Source organism: Acanthisitta chloris, unplaced genomic scaffold (assembly GCF_000695815.1).
Source record: "Acanthisitta chloris isolate BGI_N310 unplaced genomic scaffold, ASM69581v1 scaffold2760, whole genome shotgun sequence".
Lineage (NCBI taxonomy): Eukaryota > Metazoa > Chordata > Aves > Passeriformes > Acanthisittidae > Acanthisitta > Acanthisitta chloris.
In genome coordinates, this window is record NW_008653164.1 from 1 (window position 1) to 25,371 (window position 25,371).

The window sequence follows — 25,371 nt, forward strand, 5'->3', positions numbered from 1 at the left end:
ACGTGCGGCGCACGCGGCCGCAGCGCCACCAGAACGCGCGCGGCTTCAGGAACGACAAGTACGACAGCAGCGCCCGGCGGAAGGTAAGCGGCGGGGCGGGCCGCACCGCCCCGCGGGCAAACGCGTGGGGTGAAACTTGAATGGCTGACAAATTGTTAAGAGGAAGACTAAAATAAAGCCCTTACGTTTGTACAGTGAGTGAAGTCGTTAAACAGTCCACGTGGGGTCATCCGTGTGGCTTCTTGCAAGGTGTTAGGTCTTCTCGGAGTTTGTGACTATGTGTGGTCATACTTCAGAGATCTTAACCTTTTGAGAGTTTAGTTTGAACGGCTCCCCCTTACTATCTGCGTAAATATAAAACTTCACTTCGCATACTTTGGAGACGGCTTTAAGAAGACTCATGTTTGCTTCAGTTCTTGAGAAAAATTCTTGAGGGGCTTTTCTGAAAGTTGCACAGAAGGGTGTCTTAAGCTATTCTGTCTGTGCTTTTGCTATGCATATTATCACGGCTCCATATCTTCACACTTGTTTCAGAAAATCATTTTGTCTTCTTTTGTTTCTAAGCCTGTAAAAGGAATTGGTTTACAATATATTATTGGAACATGCTGTATGTTTGTAGTCGTGGTAACACATTAGCACCATGGGAGGAGATGAAGACCAAGCAATGTGCCTAAGCATTCACACCGCCGAAGTGGGGTGTTTAGTCTTGCTTAGTAAGCTGAAAACGTAAGGCAGAACGGAAGATGAACACTCTACGAGAAATCTCTCATATCTGGTGTTATTGCTGTCCTGTCAGTATCCCTTTAACTGAACGTGACTGGACTGTCAAAAAGAACTGGGAGAAGGGGAAATAAGTAATGAGTTAAAGTCTTGGAACCAAAGACGCAGGTTTGGTTTTTCTTGTGGCTTTGTTTTGGGGCTTTTGTTTAGATGTTGTAGGACTGGTTCTGCAAGTTGAACAGCCTGCTTTCTTAGGATTCTTAAGCAGTGACAGTGTTATTTATTGTGTGATTCACTGTATGATCTCACGGTATTTTCCTTCCTGGCTACAAATACACACACACACACACACACGCACACAAAAAAAATGTCCTAGAGAGTTGGTCTACCAGAAAAGGCTTCAAGGAGAAACTGAATTCTGACATCAGTTTTGTAGCTGCTGTAATCACTTTGATGCCCACATGGCTGCTTTTCTTCCCTTTCAAAAGGTTTTATGTCCTATAGAACTGGCTACACAATACCATGCATTCAAATAAATACATGTTTTTTAATGTAGCCAAGGTTTGCCGTGGGCATCAACTTGACTCTTTTTCCTTTCTGTTTCAAGCAAATGATGTGTTTTCTCCCTGTGCCTGCCAGTTCATGGGGAGGGCTGAGCACAAGGAAGAACCATCCTGAAGAAGGTGCTTCCTGTTCTGGGATTAGGTTGCATGTGGTAAGGGAAGAGGATGAGTTTTTCTTTTGGCATACTGTCATGTACAAATTCAAGTCTTACGAGATACACAAGGGTCTTTATAATGATGATTAGTCGTGTTTCTGCTATTCATAAAATTTTTAAGAAGACTAGCAAAGATTAAGTGGTGATTAATATCATAGTTTAAATATGTACTGTGCTAAATGATGCCAGTTTTGCATCTCTCTCTTGTGTAGTCCTGAATGATCAGATGTGCCACAAATGTTTAAGGTGTGGTGAGGGAAGGGAAGAAATAGCAGAAGTTCTATCACAAGGACTAATACAGGAGTGGGGCATTTTTCCTTTCTACCTCTCACTAGCCCAGTAGGTGAGAGGAATACTCAGAACTACTGAAAGAGAGTGGATCTCCTCTAAGTCACTGTTAAATGTAGGTTTTTTTAGGTATTTGGCCTGTCTTTGTCTACTGTTACGCACTGTCCAATGCAATACTATCTTGAAAGGCTGCAAAATGCTTATTAGCTTAATGTTTAGATCCTTCTGTGTTTGCACAGTGCGTTAGCAATGTTGTTAACTACAGTAGCTTCAGGTTGTATTGTGGGTGGAGTTGAGGTAGTTAGTTATGGTATTATTGCTGTCTCTCAGTGAAATAATATCTGCAGAGGAAATTGATCTAATTGTAGTATTTTGACTTTACTCTGCTGACAGTCATTGTGCATTTGTTTTGTGGGTTTTTTTGGAAGGTTTTGCGCTCCTTGTCTGACATTGAACTTGGCATCCATTTTCTAATCTTAGAGGCCATAGATTTGATTACTTGCAGAACATGCTGAAAGATCCATCTGTGTTTCCTCTAATGATCAGGCTTTACTACATCATAACTCTGGGATAGGCTTGCAACAAAGTACTTTGCCTCTCCACTGTATTTGGGTAACTGCCTAACAGTGCTGGAAAAGCTTGCATCCTAGGATAAATTGAAGAAGAAAGAGCCAGGACAAGGAAGACACTGTGTTGTTAGTTATTGAATCCTAGAATTGGTTTATGGGTGTTTGCTTTACATAGTATATTCCAGAACAGTTCTTTGCAGCACTGAGCTGAGGAACATACATTATGTTATATGAATATATATTTTATGTAAAGTATATTACATAAGTCATTATGGAAGCTGGAGTGGTTCTAGAAATGAAAGCAAATATTCATTGAGAACATTTAGAACTCCATTGTAGTAGGATGGTAAACCACAAAGTTATGCATAGTTACACCCAAGTGACTGATTTGTTTCTCCATTTATTTCCTCTCATAAGTGCAGATCATAACTCACATTTCCCTAAATTTCAGGGGTTAGTAACTCTGAACCCCAGCTTTACCATAGCGTTGATGTCAACTGCTTTTTCAGCTGGGTGTGTGGATGAGTAACTTGTTTTGGTGGAGATGCTGGTTGAGGCTGTGGGAAGGCATTTGGAACAGAACAGGTGAATTCAGAGCTTAAATGCTGAGCCAGTGAGGATGCCTTGAAGCACAGAAGGAAGATAGAGATAAACCAGTGGCCAACTGGAATGGTTAGATAAGAGTATTGGAGTTTTTTTAGTTTATGTTCTTGATGCAACATAGAGTAGCTTGGCAGGCTAAAATCTACTCTCTAGCCTACTATTCTGGGTTAAGAAGTGCATTAAGGCTTGGGTTGTAGCTGTTCATGTAGGGAGAATAGTTGCAAAAATAATATCTATTCTGGTCTCTAACCTAACTCGGGAGGCAGGGCAGGGAGAGAGAGAGCATGTGGGTGGGTACAGGGGTTGTGTCTGGCATGTGTGCATGTGTGTTTTTGTGCAATAGCATGTTTTCCATTCTTTCTGGGGAAGATGGTGAGAGTTGATTTTCAGTCCTTCCAATACTGTTTTTGAATGCTACCTATATAGCCATCCATATATTGGTTACAATCTGAAATATGCTTTATGAGAGATTATCTGTAGAAAAAGGAATTTCAAACAATGCTGATACAATATGTGAGCAAGTGAAGCTCTATGGGGGACTTGATTTCAGCCTGTGAACTGTGTATTAGAACTCACAGTCTGGCGTCTAGCAGCTCAGTTTCACATTCGTGAGTCTGCGTTGATCTACCTTAACTGCTTTGTAGTCATGCGCTGGAGGTCCTGTGGAATTTTGTTTTTCTGAGAACTGCAGTTGTTCAGAACTGCTGCATTCATCCTTGTTGATTGTAGCAGTGTCACCTGTGCTCCTGACAAGAAAGTTTATGGGTGGCATTAACATTACATTTGTTTACAGCAGAATAGACCAGTAATCTGCTCAGTAGTAGGAGTCTGCTTTCAGTAGAGAAAATCAAAATACCCATAGGTTCACGCATAATTAGAAACTTACAGATGGTGAATCTTCTTTGAAACCTGATCATTACATCTTGCTTGTGGGTGCTTTAATTCTAGTTTAGGATGGGGATTATTTTGTGTGCTAAGTTAGTAGGTGTAGGTGCATGTGTTTACATATATTCTGAACTGCTTTTGGTGGGTTAAGTGATTTAATACTGGGTTATGTGACCAGACAATATTGATTCGTTAATGCTCACCTGACAGTGCATATATAGTATTCACATGGAATATTTTGTGACTGTATGCTTTAAGGCTATTTGTGTATGTCTGTACTGCATAACTGTAATTTCTTTGTAGAATATATAGACATACTTAAGCACTATACAAGTTGCACTTGTCCTTGGAGCAAAGTATGGCAAAAGAAAAGAGTGACGTATGACGGAAACAAGGAAATGAGCATAAAAAACCCCAGAGAAACTGCTGTGACAGAAACGTAATCTAACCTGTTGGAGTAGTTCTCACACTAAGAAATTTATTTCACACCGTAAACACTACCTCCTATTTGTATATGAGAGCTCACAACCTGTGTAAAAGGTGGGTAGAAAAGTTGGAAGAGAATAATGAAATTGACAAGCCTTTTTCAGGACTTTGTGTGGGTTGTTGGTATTTTGTACCCTTAAAAGAAAGCAAACTATTAAAATGGCAAAAGGAAGAAAATATGAATACATGAAAGTTTAAACAATGTACAAAATATATTAAAAAGTTAATAGGAGAAGTAAGCAGCAGAGGGGTTTCTTTTATTTAACTAGTGACTTCAACATGCTGATTGAGAACTGAGAAACCAGAAAAGTTTATCTTCTAATTTGTTAGCAGAAGTTACTCTAACATGTTTCTTAGTCATTTAAAAAATCTGAGAAAAAAACAGTTTATCCAAACCTATAATTAGAAACAGCTTGCTTTATTACTTCAAGTCTGCAATGCATTTGAAAGTGGTATGATACCTTTTTTTGGTCAAAGGAAATGTTCAGTTTAGTGTAAAAAAACCACAGTAAATTATCAACTTGTAGTAAAAGTAGCATTTAGATATCATCCTTTTTTTTTTTTCTGAGCAAAATAAACCTAAAAGGCAAACGCAAGTCAAGGTTAAACTCTGTAAATCTCCCTGATTGCTTGCTTTATATTAATCCATCATTCTCTATTGTCTTTCTAAATCAGCAGTCTGGTAGAAGAATTGTAGAGTCATAGTCTCTCTTGTATTCAGATGTGCTAAGCCAAGGATTAAGTACACCACCCCATGCTTGAAGTGTCAACATTGAGTAAAAAATGCAGGAATTGGCTGAACGGGAGGAACAGGCTGTTAGAAGGAGGAAATTAGAATTTCAACGCTGTTGTCTTCCAGGTTTTTTTACCTTCTGAACAGGTGCTCTGTGATTTCTTTGAGTTGCTGTGTAAGATTTGTGGTGCTGCAGATGACTAGGTTGAAAAGTCCAGGCATCTTTATGCCTGGATCAGTATCCTAAATGTGATTTTTGACACATCTAAATGTGATTATAGAATCATAGAATGGTTTGGGTTGGAACGAACATTAGAGATCATCTAGTTTCAACTTCCCTGTCACATTCAGGGATACCTTCCACTAGACCAGGTTGCTCAGAGCCCCAGTCAGCCAGGTCTTGAACACCTTCAGGATTGGGGAGTCTATAGCTTCTCTGGGCAACCTGTTCCAGTGCATCACCACCCTCACAGTAAAGAATTTCTTTCTAATATCTAACCTAAACCTGCCCTCCTTCAGATTAAGGCTGTTCTCCCTTACCCTAACACTGCATGGCCTTGGGAAAAGTCTCCAGCCCTCTTGTTGCCCCTTTAGGTACTGGAAGGTGCTCTAAGGTCTCCATGCAACCTTCTCCTGGCAGAACAGTCCCAACTTTCTCAGCCTGTCTTCATAGGATATCTAACCTTGCCCTCCTTCAGATTAAGGCTGTTCTCCCTTACCCTAACACTGCATGGCCTTGGGAAAAGTCTCCAGCCCTCTTGTTGCCCCTTTAGGTACTGGAAGGTGCTCTAAGGTCTCCATGCAACCTTCTCCTGGCAGAACAGTCCCAACTTTCTCAGCCTGTCTTCATAGGAGAGGTGTTCCAGCCCTGTGATCAACTTAGTGTCCTTCCCTTCAGATTAAGGCTGTTCTCCCTTACCCTAACACTGCATGGCCTTGGGAAAAGTCTCCAGCCCTCTTGTTGCCCCTTTAGGTACTGGAAGGTGCTCTAAGGTCTCCATGCAACCTTCTCCTGGCAGAACAGTCCCAACTTTCTCAGCCTGTCTTCATAGGAGAGGTGTTCCAGCCCTGTGATCAACTTAGTGTCCTTCCTCTGGACCTCTCCAGACAAGTCCATGTCTTTGTGTTGCGGACCCCAGAGCTGGATCCAATGTTCCAGGTGGTGTCTCACCAGAACAGAGTGGAGAGGCAGAATCACCTGCCTTGACCGTCTGCCCACCCTGCTTTTGATGCAGCCCAAGATATGGTTTGCTTTCTTGGCTGTGAGTACACATTGCTGGCTCATGTTGAGCTTCTTACCTACCAACACCCCCAGAATAATTTTCCTCGGGACTGCTCTCCATCCATTCTCCACCCAGTCTGTATTTGTGCTTGGGATTGCTGTGACCCAGGTGCTGGAACTTGCACTTTGCTTTGCTGAACTTCATGAGGTTCATACAGGCCCACCTCTCAAGCCTCTCTAGGTCCCTCTGGATGGCATTCCTTCCCTCCAGAGTGTCAACCACATCAGACAGATTGGTGCCATTGGCAAATTTGTTGAAGGTGCACTCAATCCCACTGTCCAAATGCCTTCTCCATGTCCTGGGTAACCAGGTCTTCTGTATCCTTCCTGAGAGGACCTACATTTCCGCTAGTCTTTCTCTCATCACTTGTGTACCTCAAGAAGCCTTTTTTGTTACCCATTATGTCCTTGGCCAAATTGACTTCTGCCAGTGCTTTAGCTTTCTTAACCTTCTCCCTGGCTGTTTGTTCAATTTTTATGTATTCCTTCCAGACCTACCTTTCCGTACTTTCACCCTCTGTAAGCTACCTGTTTGCATTTGTTTGGCCAAGAGCTCCTTGTTCATCCCTTCAGGTCTCCTGTTTTCCTTCCTTTGTAGGGATGCATTATTCTTGAGCCTGGAGGAGACAATCCTTGAATATTATCCAGCTGTCTTGGGGCCCTTTTCTCTCCAGGGTTGTATCCCATAATGCTCAGCCGAGGAGATCCCTGAAGAGACCAAAGTCTGCTTTCCTGAAGTCTAGCGTAGTGAGCTGCTTCTTGTCCTTCTCACTGCTCCCATGATCTTGCACTCCACAATTTCATGGTCACTGCAGCCCAGGCTGCCCTTGAGCTTCATGTTCCCCACCAACCTCCCCTTCTTGGTGAGCATAGCACCTTTCCTTGTTGGCTTTTCTATCACTTGGAGAAGGAATTTGTCATCAGTACTTGCTGGGAACCTCCAGGATTGCCTGTCATCTGTTGTGTTGCCCCTTCATCTTTGGCATGTTTTGGGATGGCCAGTGTTTCAGTTTGCATGAAAAAAAAAAATTCATCATGCTGTGATTGTTGTGTAACTGGAGGCAGGTGATAAGCAAATTGGGATGGGGAAGAGCTTTATAAAGCTCCATTAATAATAATTATGGATATTTCCTTGTTCCATAGCAAATATTCAGCAGAATTTGTAAAAGCAAATAAGTTTGACAAACTTAGGATTTCCTTTGAATGAGAGGTGAATGTAGTTCTATTTCATTCTTCTGCACTGTTTATGCCATGTGCAGTCCAGAGCAGTCCTGGACCGTGGCCTTTTGCATTCCAAGTGCTTTACCCATTGCTGAGCATGTCCCTGCATCACTTAGTAACATGGCTCCTGACCCCAGCCGTGATGTCATAACCTGTTATGGGAAGCAAGGTGGTTTTCAGCCAGTAAACTAACTCCTTTTTTAAAGACAACCATCTGTCTTCAGCTTAAACTACTGCAGTTTTCGAGGTTCACTGGGTTCTGCCTTAGCAAGACCAAAAATAGCTGAAACAGTAAAGGACACCTGGGAATACATATTACATTGTTTGTGTCTTTCACCCCTCCTGCATTAGGACTCATAAAATCATAGAATCAACCTGGTTGGAAGAGACCTCAAAGATCATCTAATCCAACCCTACTGTGGTTACTAGACCATGGCACCAAGTGCCACATCCAGTCTCATCTTGAAAACCTCCAGGGATGGTGAATCCACCCCCTCCCTGGGCAGCCCATTCCGATGACTGATCACTATGTCCATAAAAAGTCTTCTCCTAATATCTAACCTAAACCTCCCCTGGCAGAGCTTGAGTCTGTGCCCTCTTGTCCTACTGCTGGTTGCCTGGGAGAAGAGACCAACCCCCACCTGACTCCAGCCTCCTTTCAGGGAGTTGTAGAGGGCGATAAGGTCTCCCCTGAGCCTTCTCTTCTCCAGGCTAAACAACCCCAGCTCCCTCAGCCTCTCCTCATTGCACTTGTGCTCGAGTCCCTTCACCAGCCTCGTTGCTCTTCTCTGGACCTGCTCCAGCACCTCAATATCCTTCCTGAACTGAGGGGCCCAGAACTGCACACAGTACTCAGTGTACACAGACTCAATGCAAGTGAGGTGAGTGAGAGGGAGAAGTGGGAAGTTCAGGCTGATTTGCAGGTTGTCAGAAGCTGATTCAGGCTATACTGCTTGGTGCATTACTTTGTGCTGGTGAAGCAGCGAAAAGAAAGCTGCGGAGTGCGGGGAGTGGTGAGCAGGGCCTGGAGACAGCCGCGCCGGGGCAGGGACCAGACCGGCCCGACTCCCAGGGGTGTCTGTCCTGGCATGAAAGTGCCAGTCATGCCTTGCTGTGCATTGGGGCAGTGCGAGGCTCTCGTCCTTTCCACAAGGAGCTGGTGCTGTGTTCCCTTTGCGTGTGTGTGCATCCTGTAGCCCTTCTGCAGGTCAAACTGAGCAGCAGCTGTCTGATTGAATACCTCGTGCAGGGCTGATCCTGCAGAACTGGGCTCGAAGCCAGTGTGGTTTACCCAATGAAGGTGTCGCTGCTGACTTGGTGTCTGGCTGCTGGTTTTGAAACCCTTATGTGTGGATGTCCATAAAGCCAAGTTGGACTATGTGTGTCAGATGTCCTGACCTTTGATGAGACACTGGCACAGGTTGCCCAGGGAGGCTCTGGCTGTCCCAACCCTGGCAGTGCTCAAGGCCAGGCTGGATGAGGCCTTGAGCATCCTGGTCTAGTGGAAGGTGTCCCTGCCCATGCCTGGGGGTTGGGACTAGATGATCTGTAAGGTCCATTCCAAGCCCTAAAATTCTATGATTCTGTGAATTACATGAATTTGAAAGACTGAACACAGTTAGTGCTCGCAGCAGTTTGAATTATGAGCCCTTCAGCAGGTATCGGCTGAGAACTTACCAATGATTTGCTCACAAAAATTTTGCACGTTAGCAAAATGTTTGTGTTTCATGGAAAATGTAATTCATGATGCATCAGAACCACAGCTTTCTGTATTCAGTATTCAAGCTGTCTGCAAAACCTTGTTTGTTTTTTTCAAACATGCCAAGTCTTTGTTTGATCATTTGGAAAATAATTCACTTTTAACTGAAACAGCCATAAAGCACCACACGTTCAGTTAATCACACCATTGGAAAACTTATACTGAATGGTGGAAGTTTGGTAAAAATTGAAACAATGGAAAACAAGTCCCAGATTATAGTCTCACTTGCCAGTAGCCAATCCTTGCAACATAGATTTTCCAGAATAGAATAAGATACTGTTTTTTTGAAGCTAGGCTTGTTCTTTTGTCTAATGTATTGAAGTAGAACTTTGTGGAGTAGTAAGAAGCTCTTGTGGGTCATAAAACCAGGAAATTACTTCAGAAGCTACTGTATTCATAGAATAGCTTTTCAGTTCATTTGTAAAGGAATAACATAAACTGTAATCCAAATTAATACAGAATCTGTTCCAATGAATTTTTAGGTATTCTAAGTAGTAGATGTGGTTTAGACCATCTTAATAATGTAATGTTGATGTGGTGGTCATTTTAAAACTGTCTTCAAGAAGGCATCCTTTTTTTTGGTTACATGCATGATTTTTAATCGTGAAATTTTTGCTTTTACATTTCTGAACAAATATACACATCTGTATGATAGTTAATGTTAGTGCTGGTATTTTTAGTTAGAGGAGAAATAAAAGTAGGCTCAAAATACAGGTATATGTTCCTTGTTATTTAATATAACAGTTTGGCTTGGTACTGCTTTCGGTCTCAGAATAACTTCTATTTTGCAAATCATACTGGCCACTCAGTGGTTTACATTTCTGAGCAAAATAAGCACAAAATGTCATACGAGATCTTAAGGTAAATTTTACATTGTCTTGAAAACAGAGCATAGTTTAAATGACCATTTTGAGGATTTTATCTTAGGCACAGGAAAGTAAAAATGTATTAATTTTTCATAAAGGAAGGTTAGGATTAGAGATGGAATGATTTGACTGCAAATAGTGTGAGGATTCTATTTTATTGTTGTCTGAGAAAAAAATTCTGAAACTGTTTATGTAGTATAATGATAGCTTGAGCAATAATGAATTAAATGCTAAGCCTTGTGAGTTTTCTTCAGGTAAAAACTACATTTCAAGGGCTTATTTTTCTTAAATCTGTTTTGTAAAATTTCTCAGGATGAAATGTAGTAAAATATAGTAATCTATTTTCAACAATATAACAATAAGTACTACTTCTAACAATATTTAAATTACTATAACAAGAAGATTGTATTTAACCTCAAGGTAGTCTTTCTCAGCACTCATTCCACTGCAGAAAATTACACTGAAGAAAATAAATGTATATGAAATGCTTAGGGTTAATATTAAGCAAACATATTTCTAAATACAGTATCAATCACATGGTAGGTGGAAATGCTTTCTGAGAGAGGTTATACTCATTACAGTAGGAAATCTTCAATGTATTTTTGTTTTTTTTATTCAGAAAATAAATGCTAAGCTTCATGATGGAGTGTGTCAGCATTGCAAAGGTATCTTGGAGTGGCGAGTAAAGTTCAGCAAGTACAAACTACTATCAAAACCTAAAAAATGGTGAGTTAAGATACTTTGTGTTAATTCCTGATCACATAGTTTGTGAACTTTTGGAAAATATTTTGGTTTTGGAAACTGAAAAGAAGGAGCTGCTACTATGTGACATTTTTCAAATTTGGAGCCTGCAATGACAATGTATATGTAATGTTAATTTTCTAATTCATTAGTATTTTATCTTAAACTTTTGAAAAGAAAACAGAGAGGAAAAGCTGCTGCTTCCCTGTTTGCTGTTAAAAATGTACTGTTAAAACTGTGGACCTGCAAGTTTCCAAGTCGAACTGAACCTGTTGTGACACGATTTTCTAAGGCCTTGTTTCAAGTCAGAACTAGAGGAATTTGCACATCTCTTAACTTTTGTACTTCACAAATGTTTGCAATACATAAATTCCTTTACCTCTTAGCATGTTAGCTATTTTTCTGTAAGAAACTATAATCTTAAATGTTGGCATTGTTTGCATACAGTTCTGTATTACATGGTTTTGGATAAATGCATAACAAATACGATAAATATCTTAACCTATCACAAACCTATAAATTATTTTCATTTTCTGAAGTACATGTTCTCTGCTTTCTTCTTAATTGCTCAGTTGCAGAGGACCTTACCTCCTGTGGCAGCAGACACAGCCAGTGTTTCAGCAGTGAAACACTGAACTCACAGAAACCACTGCAGGGCTGTGGTGTAGAATAGAGCCAGGTTTGTCAGTAGCAGCTCTCTCTGCATCTGTGTGTTGCTCTCAGTTACATAGTTCTGAAGTACTTAGGAACTGCTTGAAGAGGTTCTGTAAATGTATGTGTGTAGTTCCCTGAGTGACGGTGTGTTCTAGTTTGATTTTCAGTAGATTAAAAGGAAAGGAATGTTTGTTCATACTCTATCCCCCACTTGTGTAAAAGTTTTACTATTTAGTATGAAGCCATATGTGACAAGTATTTTGGTTTTAGTGATCAGCTCCACCCTTTCGAGTGAAAAATAAATTATTAGGTAGAAGGCTTACTGTTCTCAAAATAAATATTCTGGGTTCTGTGCACTGCGGATGAAGTTGGGATCTGTCTCTTTTTCTCAAATGACTGTGCATCCTGTCTGAAAGTACTGACCTGTAACAAATCATATGGTGATGGATCTGATTCTTTTGCCTCTTCTCTGCCTACCCCCAAATTAAAAAAAAAGAAGGCAAGGAGGCAAACCCCTGTGTAAATCAGAGAGGCCTTGGATATAGAAAAAGTGGCATTGTAGAACAGGTGTTTATAGTAGAATATGTGATGGTTTCAGTCATATTTTTGAACAAGGAAATTGTGCTGCAGAGCATTCTAGCTCTACATGTGATGATTTCTAGACCAGCATCCATTGTATTTCATGGCTGGGTGAGCTGCTGTTCTGAAAGGACAAGACTGAAGATTTTCAATAGATGAAGTGTCTGGGTGAAGTGGATGCATAATAGACATTAAAAATGTGACTGTATGTAAAAGATGAATTATTTATGTTGTAAACAAGGGGAATGGAGGATTTCTCTGTATCTCAATGTATTTTTAAGTTTCTTAGCATCTTCAGAATTATGAATGTTGGTACAGCCATGAGCTATCCCTACTTTGTTTCAAATATTTAACTACGTGATGTTAAAGCATTTATAGATAGATAGATAGATAGATAGATAGATAGAGATATATCTATATATATATCTGGCTTACATTTGTAGTGCCCCTCTTTGTTATGACATGGCTGGAAAGAACTGTAGATTTGTTTTTTACTACTAATGCAACTGAACATAGAAGAAAGAAAAAGAAATAGCAACCCAGACAAAGTAGTGATATCTAACTAGGTTTTTCCTGGAGGAGAGGGAAGACCAGAAGCACTAGGCAGTCCAGACTTTGCTTTAGTCTGATGTGTCCTATAGGAATTCTTGTGATTTTACGTCTTCTTAAAAAATTGGATATGCACACCTGAATAATTAAAGTTCAGTAAAGCCTGGATGAAGGTAGTGAGGAGAAGGTGATGCTACTTAAGAATGGCATTTAGGAAAGCAAGTAAAAAATTTGTTTCACTAGATGCTAGTTAGTGCATCTGTCCTTACAAGGCATGCAAAAACATGTGTTAGCCTGTGTTAGCCAAGTCTGCAAATGCACTCTGTAGAACTGTATGCTGAAGACTTTCGAGTGCATCAGAAACCAAGAAAGAGTGAGTTTTAAGGCAGCTGCATTACATGGGGTATATTGTTTTGGGTTCTGTTATCCAAAGATATAATGCTTTAGAAATGTCAGCTGAATATTAAGCCATAGCATTTTGGAAATTTCTTAATCTGCAGAGTTTTATCGTAGTCTGAAAAAGAATAACCCAAAACCTCTACATAATTAAGTTCATAGAAGGCTTGTGTTCATAGAAGGCAAAGCCCAACACTGACTCAGTTTATAATCTGAGAAGTTCAAGAGGAAGATGTTGCAGTGTTTGAATACAAAGCCTTTTTTTTTGTAAAATCCATGTACTTTTTAATATGATATTCTACTTCTCTTCTGTTATTAAACCAGAAGAAGGTATGCAACTCTTGAAGTAAAAACTACCTTATTGAAATGAATGGAAACATTTCTTTTGTCACTTTAAATATAAAAATTCTTGATTTTATTTCTTTTTCATTTCTTGTTTTAATAATTTTTCCTGAAAAAGCAAGAGGAGGAAGATGATAAGCAATGATTTTGATAGTGCTACTTGTTAAGAGACCAATTGTTTCATATGAAACTGGCCTAAAATTTCTTGTTCCTCTTTTGAAGATTATGTCTATGCTGTATTTGAACACAGAATGTTTAGTAAGTGTCCACAATATTTTTTAAATCATGTTTCCTTTCTCTCCACAGTGTGAAGTGCCTACAGAAAACTGTGAAAGATCCTTACCATATTATTTGTCGACCGTGTGCTGGTAAACTAGAAATTTGTGCTAAATGTGGAAAACAAGAAGAAATTGTTATTCCGTAAGTAGCTCCGTAGGTTGCATAATTTCAGTTTCACACTGTTTCTTGCCCTTTTAATAAACCTTGTTTGGAAACTGCCAAGATGCTGTTGTACTTTATGCCATATTCTGAATAATCCTAATGGGAATCAGTAGGAGTCATTTTGCTCACTTTCTTCTGATGAAACTGAGGGTGAAATGCCTATTGATGTTAGTGGGGCCGAGCCAAAAACAGTCTTACTTGGATCAGACAGTTTATTTTAGCACCAAAGTGTAGATTGCATTATCTTCCTTAGGAACAAAGCACTTCAAAACAGATTTTAGTAGAGAGCATCATAAAATATGCATAAACCAATTTAATGTGTGCTTTTTGTCTGCCGCTTGATGATTCAGTTACTAGTGAACAGAAAGCTAATCAAGGACTAATAGTTACTATAATACATTTAGCAGGCTTACGGGTTTTTTGCTCTTTTACTAGAGTTCTCTCATTACTGATCCTGATACATTAATTTATTAGTTTGTGACAGCTGTCCAGCAGTTGCTCAGTTGGTCAAACTGTTCATTTATTACCTTTATTTTTTTTTATGGACTCTTGTGTACTAAATACTTTTTATGTATAAAACACTTTTCCTATTCAATGTGAAAATTATGTTACCGTCCCTTTCATCCTCCTTCCCACATCCTGCCATCTTCCATCTCATATTGGGATGGAAATTTCAGAAATGGGTGGTGATGACATCCCTGTTGTTCTCTGCAGGATTGATAAAGGACAAGACAGAACTGAGAGTGAGGCTACAAAAAATGGCCAGGAGAGCAGTGGACTGGACAAGGAGCTGGATTTTGATACAAACTGCATTAGTACAAGCAGTGGTGAAGATTCTGATGTGCTGGAAGAGCAATTTAAAAGTATGAATTTTGAAAGAACAGAGATCTAAAAGGTTGAGTTTATGTAGGAGACTATATGTAATCAAAACTGGTAAACCAATGTTTGCTGCTCTGAAAACCTGATTTGACATCTAAGATTGCATATAAATGCATAATAAATGTTGGCACTGTGTATTATGATGCTTGTTGAGGAGTTTGTATGAATAAATACTTTTGTGTATTAAGAGCAGAATTTCTTGGGAAAATATTCAGAAATTGAATCCTTAGGCATAGTTCTTTATTGCATACATGCATACTTGCTGTTTCTCTCTTAGTGTAATTGTGTATTTGTTCAAAATCCTATATTATGTCACTGTTTTATTGTCACTTGGAAAGCTACTTGAAAGTCTCAAATGAACACCATATTGTCATAAAAAGGAAGAGCTAAACCACCTGTAATGGTTTGCAGAAGGAAGAACTTGCTACATTCTGACAATGACTTTCCAATTGCGGTCAAAATACCGAGCATTCATTACCCTTACCCTGTTGGTTTTGTTTGGGTTTTGGGGTTTTTTTTCCCCACAAGAAAGAAAAGAGCCCAAATGCCATCTCAAGTACAGTTCATGAGCAGTTAATGCTTATTTACCATGTATAAGTATGCATTACAGATCTGTGGCCTTGTTACTACCAATGTTTTGTAAACAAAAAAACTTGCAGACTGTTTAGAATTTGGCATAACAGGGCTCATGCTTCCTTTTCCTTTGACTCCAGATCTAATGTTTTTTTTCTCTGATATGAAGACACTTGTGCAGTGTAATGATGCTTACACAGTTACTCCCTTTCTAATTTTTACTTCTTTGTAGAGGTTATTCCAACACAGATTAAACTCTACAAAGAACTTAGCTGAATTTGCAGTAACTATCTTTATAGGATTCTGGATTATTTGATTTCTTCTGTATTGTCTTCTTCCTCTATAGATTTAGCTGACTATGTATACATTAACCTATGACAATATACTATGCCATCTTTACTAACTGCTTAGCAGCTAGACATCTGCTTTGCCTGAGTTGCAATAGTGAGCATGGAAAAAATTGATTCCCAAACTAGCTTTGTCAAATGCAGTGAGGGAATTCAGCACTGGGATTATTTCCCACCTCTGCCCAGGAATGAAGGAAGTCCTGAAATTTAATCTTTTGGGTACAGATAGGCACCCTGTGTTTGTCCCACCCTGTGTTTGTCTGAAAGAGTCACTGAAGTTGCAAAGCACTAGGAGGTGCTTAGTGGAGGAAAAGGAGGTTGTCAGGTGTGTTCAGAAGTGACTGGATCTGAAGGTCATGTTGAATTGACAGATAAGTCCTCCCAACAGGACAGCAGTGACGTCTGACTTAGTGTGACATCTCCGATTGTCCTGCCAGTTTACGTCGACAAGGGCAGAGTAAACAAGGAATATCCCACACAAACACACACCGCGGATCATCAGGTGGGGGAATGAGTAGAGGGAAGTTAATGAGTAATGTGGATTTAGCTTCAGAAAGGGTCTCTCTGGGGAAACTATGAGTGTCACCAAAAGTGAACTTGGCTCCTGAAAGTGACCATATGTATGGAAAATGTTTTTCCACTTGGGAAAATTTACAATGACCTAGTCCTTTGCCCAAAGGTGAGAGGAAGTCCTGAAACGGTAGAAAAACATGTCATGGAATTGGCATGAGCTGTATAATGAGGAAATAAGGGAAAGGACTTTCTTCTCAAAGTGGTGACACAACCTGTCATTACCGGGGGATAGCAGAGCCATACAGACGGGCGATCTGTAGCAACAAAATACAAATATTATGGAAAGTCCTCCCAAGTCAGCATCTTTGTGTCACACACCTCTGCTCTGTTTGATGTTTAGGTGGGCAGTTGATACTAGAGCTGATGAAACTTTGCTGTGAGTGAGCACAGCGGCAATGGTGGCTGGCTGGTGTTAGTCCAGCCTTTCTGAAGACTGCTTTTGATTCTGACAAGCATTCTATCTTTGGTTGTAGCTGTGGTTAAAAGATAGACTGCTGGAAGTGATTGCTGCAGCTAGTACCATGTGTCATGGAAGTTGTGAATCAGCTTGCAAAATTGCACATTTGCAAGGGAAAAAGAGTTTTACTAAAGATATTTCTAACAGGAATAAAGGGAACAATTTTAGGTTTGTTTAATTTTGACTGAAGTTAGAACATAAGTGGAATTACATTAAGATTTATTTTTTTTCTGAAACTTTAATAGTTCTGAATTTCAAGGTTTTGTCTTTTTTCATTTTTGTGAAGAACTTTGTTGAACAGAGGTAGGGCTTAGAGCCCCTTTCAATCCTAATTGTCAATAAAATCATATAGATGAGAAAATATTTTACAACAGAATGAAATCAAAAGCCATCAAAGAGATTTCTGAGAAAATCTTTAGGGCAATCGCATAAAAGGAATGATTTAAAGAGTTTTTAATTGAGATTTGGAAAGCTTTCTACCTCTTCTTTCACAAATAATAATGAATTTGTGTTTATAAACTTCAAAAGAAGGGACATAATAATACCACACTCTCTGCAGGATTTTGAGATGCAGTTTAAACCATCTACCTAGGATCACTGGTTGGTGGTTTCAGGAATTCATCTGCACCTTGTGGGTCCTCATGGAATACATTACTGAAGAAAAAAAATGATAAATGTTAATAATTAATCGTCTGAAGAATAAATGATGTATCACAAGTGATGCAGTGATGTTGCTAACACAGTTGAATTCCTGTTACCTAGGTGTCCTTAGGAGTGTTACCAATTCCTACATGACAAAGCTCTGAAAAGTCTTTCTCTGGATATGGCTAACATCTCATGCACACAGGATGTACACAGAAAGTTGGGGTTTTTTTTGTGGGTTTGTTTTGGGTTTTTTACTTGGTAAATGTGGAACACGGAAAACCGTGCTGAAAAAAAACCCTCACGTTTGAAAATCGGAACATTTGTTTGCCAGTGGTAAGATACGAGCCTTTCCGGTGCTGCTCTTACTCACGTCCTCACGTTTCCCTCTCGAAAAAGCTACCTTGCAACACCAGGTGTCACTGTAACAAAATGAAAACGTTGCTTGGAAGTTAGCTTCACACGGCTCGGTGATACTCCGGGCTGGGTATTTTGAAAGACCTTCATTTTCATCCCCCGGAGTTGGCTGGCCAGGTCTTGTCTCTCTGGGGTGCAGCTCTCCTTGATCTGTGCACTGAGCTGCCACCCAGATGATCTATGCATCTAGCAAGCTGCTGAGGAGAGGAGGCTGGGATCAAGAGCAGACACCTGAGCTGTGCACCGTGCTTTTTATGTGGAGTCTGCTGTAAAAGGAAACCTTAAAAGACACGCTTTTCAGCCTGGCCAACCCACCTGCAGCTGCAGTATCACAAGTAGGCAAATTCTGAATATTCAAAAGTCAGAACTAATGAGGTCATACAGTATACTGACTACCCGTAATGTGAATAATTAATCAGTTTATTAAAACACAAAAAGAACGTCCACTTCAAAACAAATTAAAAAAGCAAACACTGGACAAACCATGTATTAATCATACCAATTAAAGGATTACACATTGTTAGATTCAGCTCGTGAATTTCTTCAGAAGTCTTGGAAAAACTGGTGTAGAGTTGCTGAGAGAGAAAGAAGCCTGAAAATTAAGAATAGCACTATGAAATGACTTTTCAGCCAGAATACTTATTTTCAGTAGCAGCTTCTCAGTAGCATCTCTGAGCTGCTAGTTGAGAGGGCATCAAAGAAGGCGTGTGTCAGGGCCAACACAATTTTTACTTTTCTCTTTAGCTGAAAACAAGAGCAGATGGAAAAGAGTTTGGCTTCCTGTGGTGAATTCCGCAACAATAAGCACCTGCTCATTTACTAGGTGGGCCAGCCTTGGTTAACAGCCAAACACCCATAGCTACTTGCTCACGCCCCCACTCCCACAGCATGGGATAAAGTAAAAGGAATGCAAGGAGACTTGTGGATTGAAATAGTGTCAGATTAATAGAGACAGCAAAAGCTGTGAACAGGAAGCAAATCAAAAACAGGAATTCAGTTGCCACTTCTGGGAGCTGTTTTGTCACTCCCTGAAGAGCAGGTTAACACTTAACACAGGCTGCTGTGAAGGAAGTCAGCCCCATCCCAGCCGGACCAAATACATTCACATACTGCACTTGCTTTCTGAATTGTTACAGTGTTACAACAATCTCAGTTCTGAGTGTCAAAAATATAAATAATTGCAAAAATTTCAGTACACACTTTTGTTGGCCCAGACTGCGCAAATTTGTAAGAAAATATATCAGCATACACATGAGGATCCATATGCATCAATCTGATGAAATGTTTGCCTCTCACTAAAAGTTAGTCACTGTATTCACTGAGTGGTAAAAAAAGCAGCTCTTTTCTTGAAAGAAAGAGTTGAACCTTTATTTTAAAAAGAATTCATGTCTTTTACATTGGTTAACTCTTTGAAGATTGTGAGGAAAAGATACCTGTAAGGCTCTGGATAGTTAGGATTTGGTTATTGGAATCAAAGAGTGACATTCGTGTTTGTAGAGACCAGGAGGTTTGTCTTTTCCTCTTTTGGTGCTTCCTCAATCACTTCATGAATGTGTGCACATGTGTTCTGGAGAAGATCAAGAGTAAGGGTGGTCATGAGTGGGACAAGGTACGATCATAAGTGATTAGGAATAGCAACCTGAAAACTATTTTTTGGCCACTGCCCTTCAGAGCTTTTCAGAGTTTCTTCTTGTTCCTTTCACAATTAATTTCATACCTTGACTGGTCATCTCTAGAAGATAGCCATGTGCATGAGAGCCTTCAAATGCACACCAGCATTTTGTATTATTTAGTATTAAAGGTCTGTAAGTGCTATAGAGCAGCTTTATAGAGAAGAACTACATATGAAAATCTTTTTTTCTGGAAGGATTTTCAAGAAATACAGACTTGTTCATTTATCTCTGGTGTCCTGGTTTCTGCTGAGATAGAGTTAATTTTCTTCCTAATAATTGTTACAGGGTTGTGATTTGGATTTATGTTTTTGAAGGAAAGTGGAACGTAAAGGGTGTCATGGTGTAACACCAGGCGGCAACTAAGGCCCACACAGCCACTGGCTCATTCCACAATCCCCCTACTCCCATCCCCTCTTGGACTAAACCAGAAAAGTTGTGGGTTGAGACAAAGACAGTTTAGTAGGTACAGCAAAAGCACACACACAAGAAGAGTAAAACAAGGGCAGGCAAGTGTTCAGCCAACTCCAGGAAAGCAGGGCTCCATCATAGGTAATGGTGTCTTGGGAAGACAAACCCCATCTCTCCAAATACCTCCTTCTCCCACTTTATATACAAAGCATGGTGGCATGTGGTCTGGATTATCCTTTGGTCAGATGGGGTTGTCTGTCTCAGCTGTGTTCCCGCCCAACTTCTTGTGCACCCCAAGCCTCCTCTCTGGAGGAGTAGGGTGAGAAGCAGAAAAGACCTTGTCTCTGGGTAAGCACTGCTAAACATCCCTGAATTATCAACAATGTTTTGAATACAAACTCAAAACACAGTTCCAACCTAGCTACTATGAAGAAAAATTTACTCTATCCCAGCAAAAACCAGCATATTGCATCAAGTCCTGCATAAAAATCAAGTTTCAGTACTAAATCTAATGGTGTCTGGCACTGATGTTTTCAAACCTGTACTTTGCTTATGGTGATTTTGACTATGAAGACTTACGGGTAGGCAGTCAGAACTTGCTTCTACTGAGAACACCTTCTAGGGCATGTGGAGTCTCACTATAATTTGATGATTCATAAGGATATTTGCTCACAAATGCTTGTTTATCCAAATGCTTGTTTGTCACACAGAGACTGCTTTGAAAAGCTGCTATAGCAGTACAAATTTATGACATGAATTTTTATTGGTGGAACTGCTATTCATTATGCCTGAGAATGTGCAAGTCTCAAATAAGGTAGATTTTGGGGTAAAACTCTTTACAACCCAGCAAACAGGTGTAATTCCTGTTCATCCCTAAAGCAAATTCTCTGACCCAAATCTTGACAAAGTTGAGCTGAAGGATCCATCATCCAACAGTGTAAAATTGGTGGGCAGAGAGGAGCTGGGTAACAGCTACCAGCTGTTCTGGTTTTCTAGCCCTTTCTCAAGGAGTGGCAGCACCAAAGACTTCAAACACGCCTCCTGCTGCTAACTAGACTTCCCCACACTCTGGTGTGCTGTCTAATGGCCCCAGTTTACACAACTACAATGTCACGACGATCACTAGGTCTCCTGTTAGGACACTCTAGATGAACAGAAGCTTGACTGGTTTTTGTCTCTAAGGGTATTTTGTGCACTAAAACCAAAATATATGAAATTTAACAGCATCTGTTAAATCTTTCCTAAATTCACACATAAATTTTTGAGTGAACTGAAATGATTTCTATGGTAACAGCAGAGGAGTGTTTCTATATTAAGAGCATCACACTGTGGGTGGGCATCAGAGCTCTTCTCTCCTGAAAGATATTTGCAGTTGAACAATTATAGGTAAAGTCTAAGATTTGCTTAAAAGAAATGATACATTTTTTATTGTTTTACTTTGCAGGGAAGATACAGCAGGCAAAAAGTTCATTTTTGTTCACAGTTTAGCTCATGAATCACTTGCCTGCACTGCTGTAAATGTGGTGACTGGATTAGCTACACCAGCAATGTTCAGTTGTCAAAAACTCTTTCTTTACATGATGGAAATCATAAAAATGTCAAAATCAAATGTCTGCTCACAATCATAACTGATGATGTCACCATGGTTTTATCATTAATTCCAAAGCAAGCATTTATCATTAAAGACCAAATCAAAAGCGTGAAGTGAAAATGCACATGAAAGCCAAAGCTTTCCCAGTGCTGTTCTGATTTAGTACTAGCTTTAATATTAAATTAAATGAAGCAGAATTAATATTTGTGATCACAGAATAAATGTAATCATTCTTGACTGATAGTCTAAGTAGGCATTTCCCTGGTGCTTTTTGAAATGGATAAGGTAGTGGCTAGGTCTCTACAGAGTGCTTAAAGCAGGGCTTTTTTTCCTAAGAAATAGTTGAGTTTGATCCATAGTGTTTCTTGAGTTGCAAATGGCCTCATTAAAGGGCACAGGCATTTACATAAGTAAAATGTGTATGGAACAAAGTTCTTAGACATAGAGCAAGTCATGTTTTGTAAAGAGATGTATTATAACCTTTTAGGATCTGGATGGTACATTGGAAAATCTCCTCTCTGCAATCTCTTGCTGGTTTACATGACATAACATACAAGCATGGAATGGTTTAGGTTGGAAGGGACTTTAAAGATCATCTCATTCGAACCCCCCTGCCATGGGCAGGAACACCTTCCTCTCCCAGAACTACCAGCTCTTTTCCTTCCTAATTAGGAGTGCGTGGATGAGAAGAGAAAGTGGACAAGAAGAAAGAATGTCCTTTCTTAACCAGTAGATAAAAATTAAAAATTAGAAATACTCTTTTCAATAATTTTTTCCTAATCATATTTTTCAGACACTAACTTCTTGACTAGAATTTTTTTTACTGATATGGAAGACAGGCACAAGGGCTAACACATCAATGCAAAAGGCCGAGAAAATGTCCCGTGCACCACAAACCACTTGCTTTATGAGCCTTGTGCAGACAAGGAACTGGAGTCTACCTTCACCTTCTGAAAAAAAACCAAACAAAAAAACCCCAAAAAATAAAAAACGCCACCAAACTATTTTTGTGCTACCTTAAAAAAAACCCCAAACAAGCCGACTTTGACTATTAGACTTGGTCAGTTCATTTGTTTCTCCTGCTATCAGTCCTCTCTTTCATGATTGCTGTTTGCAGAGTGCAGGGGCACTCTGATTAATGTCTGTGGTGTTTCACATCAAACACAGGCCTGTTCCTTTAATAGTTTTACTGAAGTGGGTCTAACCCAGAATTCAATATAGTTTCAGTGGGGCAGGCCAGTTTAAAGATATAAATTATGCATTCCCTCACTGTTTCTGGCTTAGAAGTAAGTAACCATGGTGACTGCAAAAGCTTAATTTCTGCATAGATTCTGAGACTGTCATCTCTCACAGCTTTGTTCCCTCCTCAGCACCCCCAAAAATTTACCTTTCTTAAATAATTCCACTACTCCATAACATGATGCCAATAGAAAAGCTTCTTATAATTCAGCCTCACTTCAAACTCCTGTCGTTATATTATGCAGCAGGTTATCTCTAATCTCATATCTACGTGGTAATTCTGATTTCAAACTGGAAAAAAATCTGACCAAACAAGTCCAAAGGACATTTTCCACCTGCAAGATAAGACTTTAAAAAAAAACTCTATGCATGGGGAACCTGGTCTGTGTTAACTCCTTGACACATGAATCTTACTGGTGTGCCCCTTCAAGCTGTGCAGCTCACTTCTGAAGCACAGGGTCAGCCCGTGCTCAGCAGGTTTGTACCCAAGCTGTGTTGTGTATTCAGGATCACCACTGTGCTGGGAAGTCCAGCTTGGAAAGACCAGAAGGAAGTCAATGCCCTGAGGGTGGCCAAACAGGAACAGTTGGTGTGGAAGGAGTCCCTTGTCCACCAGCCCCATCGAGCCGTAACATTACTGCCAACACCAACCGCCCTCCGCAGTCTCTCCCCAGCAAGGCACTATCTCGCTTCATTGGGGATGCATATTGGGTTTACTTGTCCATTGAGGAATAATCCTGACACTGACAGCTAATCCCCCAAGAGTTGTTTTTCTGTATATCTGATATTTACTATATGTCTGATATTCACATTATACATCAACCCAGACTGTGCATGGTCATTCCATGGAAAATCAAGGACTGATCTCCACACCTTTTGTACTATTATAAAAACATAAGAAATGGTGTATCTGATCAAGAGATGGCATTTATGACCTTGAAGTGCGTATGTCCATAAATGATTCTTACCACAAAAGGATGTCTGCTAGTGAAATGCTCTGATTACAGGAGGTGTATTCAGATATAGCTCTTCATGTATCTCTGCCTGACAAAATTGGAGCAGCAACTGTTGTACCTGGTTAGCTGGTCTAGGATCATTATGATGGCTGAGATCAGCTGATGAGAAAACATCTTCCTTTTTTCCTTGCCTCTATGAACTACATACCCTTTGGAAGTCTAAGGATGGACTTTTGCATAAATTGCTTTTATACTCAACACCAAACATACTTTTATTTTTTCAGTTTCAATTGGGTAATCTGAAAATCTGTCTCATTTTATGAAGCCTTGTCAGAAAGAAGAAACTCAGTTATCAAGATAGACAGGAAACCATTTTCAAACATTACTTAGCAACCTTTGCTATACATTCATTCTGAAAGAAGAAAGAAACCTTGAAACAAGGTTGGAACGGAGGCCCCATATTAATTTTGTTGCATATCTATGCAACACATTCATTCAATCCATTTCAGTACATCTTATTTTTAAAAAGGACAAAAGGTCAATTGACTATACTTCATGGAACAAAGTCTCAGCCAAGGAGGGAACTTAACGATCTGATGGACTGTGATTACAAAATGAAATTGAGGCTGCCTGTTGCTGTAATCTAGATTTAGTTTTAAAACTGAACTCGTCTCTGTGGGGTTGTGACTGCATTAACAATAGAGGTGGGCAGAGTGCCAGATTACTGCATTTTGGTGGAGAATGAGAAACAGAGGAATGCTGCTGCTAACTCTAAGACCTTTTCCTGAAGGAGCAGTAAACCACACCCACAGAATTACAGACTCTGGACTGTTGATAAAAATCATGTTTCATTGTTCTAAGTAATATGAACACAATAAGTTATCCTTCCTTGCTTGCTGGCAAATGTAAATTGCATTTGGGAACAGTGGGAAAAAACATTGTAGGGAGCTCAGTGTGATTTTGGGGGATCCAAGGAGGCTTTTGGGGTCCAGTCAGGATAAATAAGGAGACTTTTCACTTCACTAGCTGTCTTGTGAACAGAGTGCTGGTTGTGGGGTCAGGCTGATGACCACCTCCACTTGCCTAAAACTGGTGTTTCAAGTAAAACTGGTGATGCACGATCTGTGATAAAAATAAGGGATATTAAACTGAACTCTGATTCTTTTGGGAGTATGTCAAATCCTACCTGCTCCAACCCTGGTGGTTGACTTCTTGGCTTTGGTTAAGCCTTCCCCAGAAGCACTCACCACTGAACTTTCACAGAATTTAAATTACTAGGTGAGACAGGCCATCCTTCTGAAAATCCAACCCTTTCTTTTGGTTCGCAAATTTCTTCGATAATTACTATGTAGTTTTATTACTTGCAGTTCACAAATGCAATGCAATAAATGACATACATGCTCTTTAGCAATTCTGTTGTATGCTACCTGACAAAAGACATCTAAACCAATTCCTGGAATTTAAAAAAGTGTAAAAATACTTGACATTTTATATACTCTAGCCTGTAGGTGTTCCAGTTATTTTGTGTATAAACCAAAGACTTATGTCTTCCACTTCTGTTTGAACAAAGCTAAAGTAATTTTTGAGAGGTGTAATAAGACCTTTTTCTAAGGAGTGGAAATGTTTTCATTTTTACCACACTTCTTGACCTAGAATGAAGAAAAAATTATATTAAAAACAACAAACAAGAAAACCCTTTAAAAAATTTTATCAGTCATTGAATTAATGAAGTGTTGGGGTTTTTTTCTGTACTACACATGTGTGGAAGATCGATGGGAGAAATG

General features: G+C 39.7%; 1 protein-coding gene across 1 annotated transcript; it reads left to right on the forward strand.

Moving 5' to 3' along the window:
• Positions 1-3: 3 nt before the first annotated feature.
• LOC103806928 (chromosome unknown open reading frame, human C9orf85) lies at positions 4-14,724 on the forward strand (the record flags this gene model as incomplete). Its single annotated transcript, XM_009079643.1, has 4 exons — positions 4-83; positions 10,750-10,856; positions 13,698-13,811; positions 14,547-14,724. Coding segments are annotated over 4 exons (479 nt in total), but the record flags the coding sequence as incomplete, so codon positions are not given.
• Positions 14,725-25,371: the final 10,647 nt, after the last annotated feature.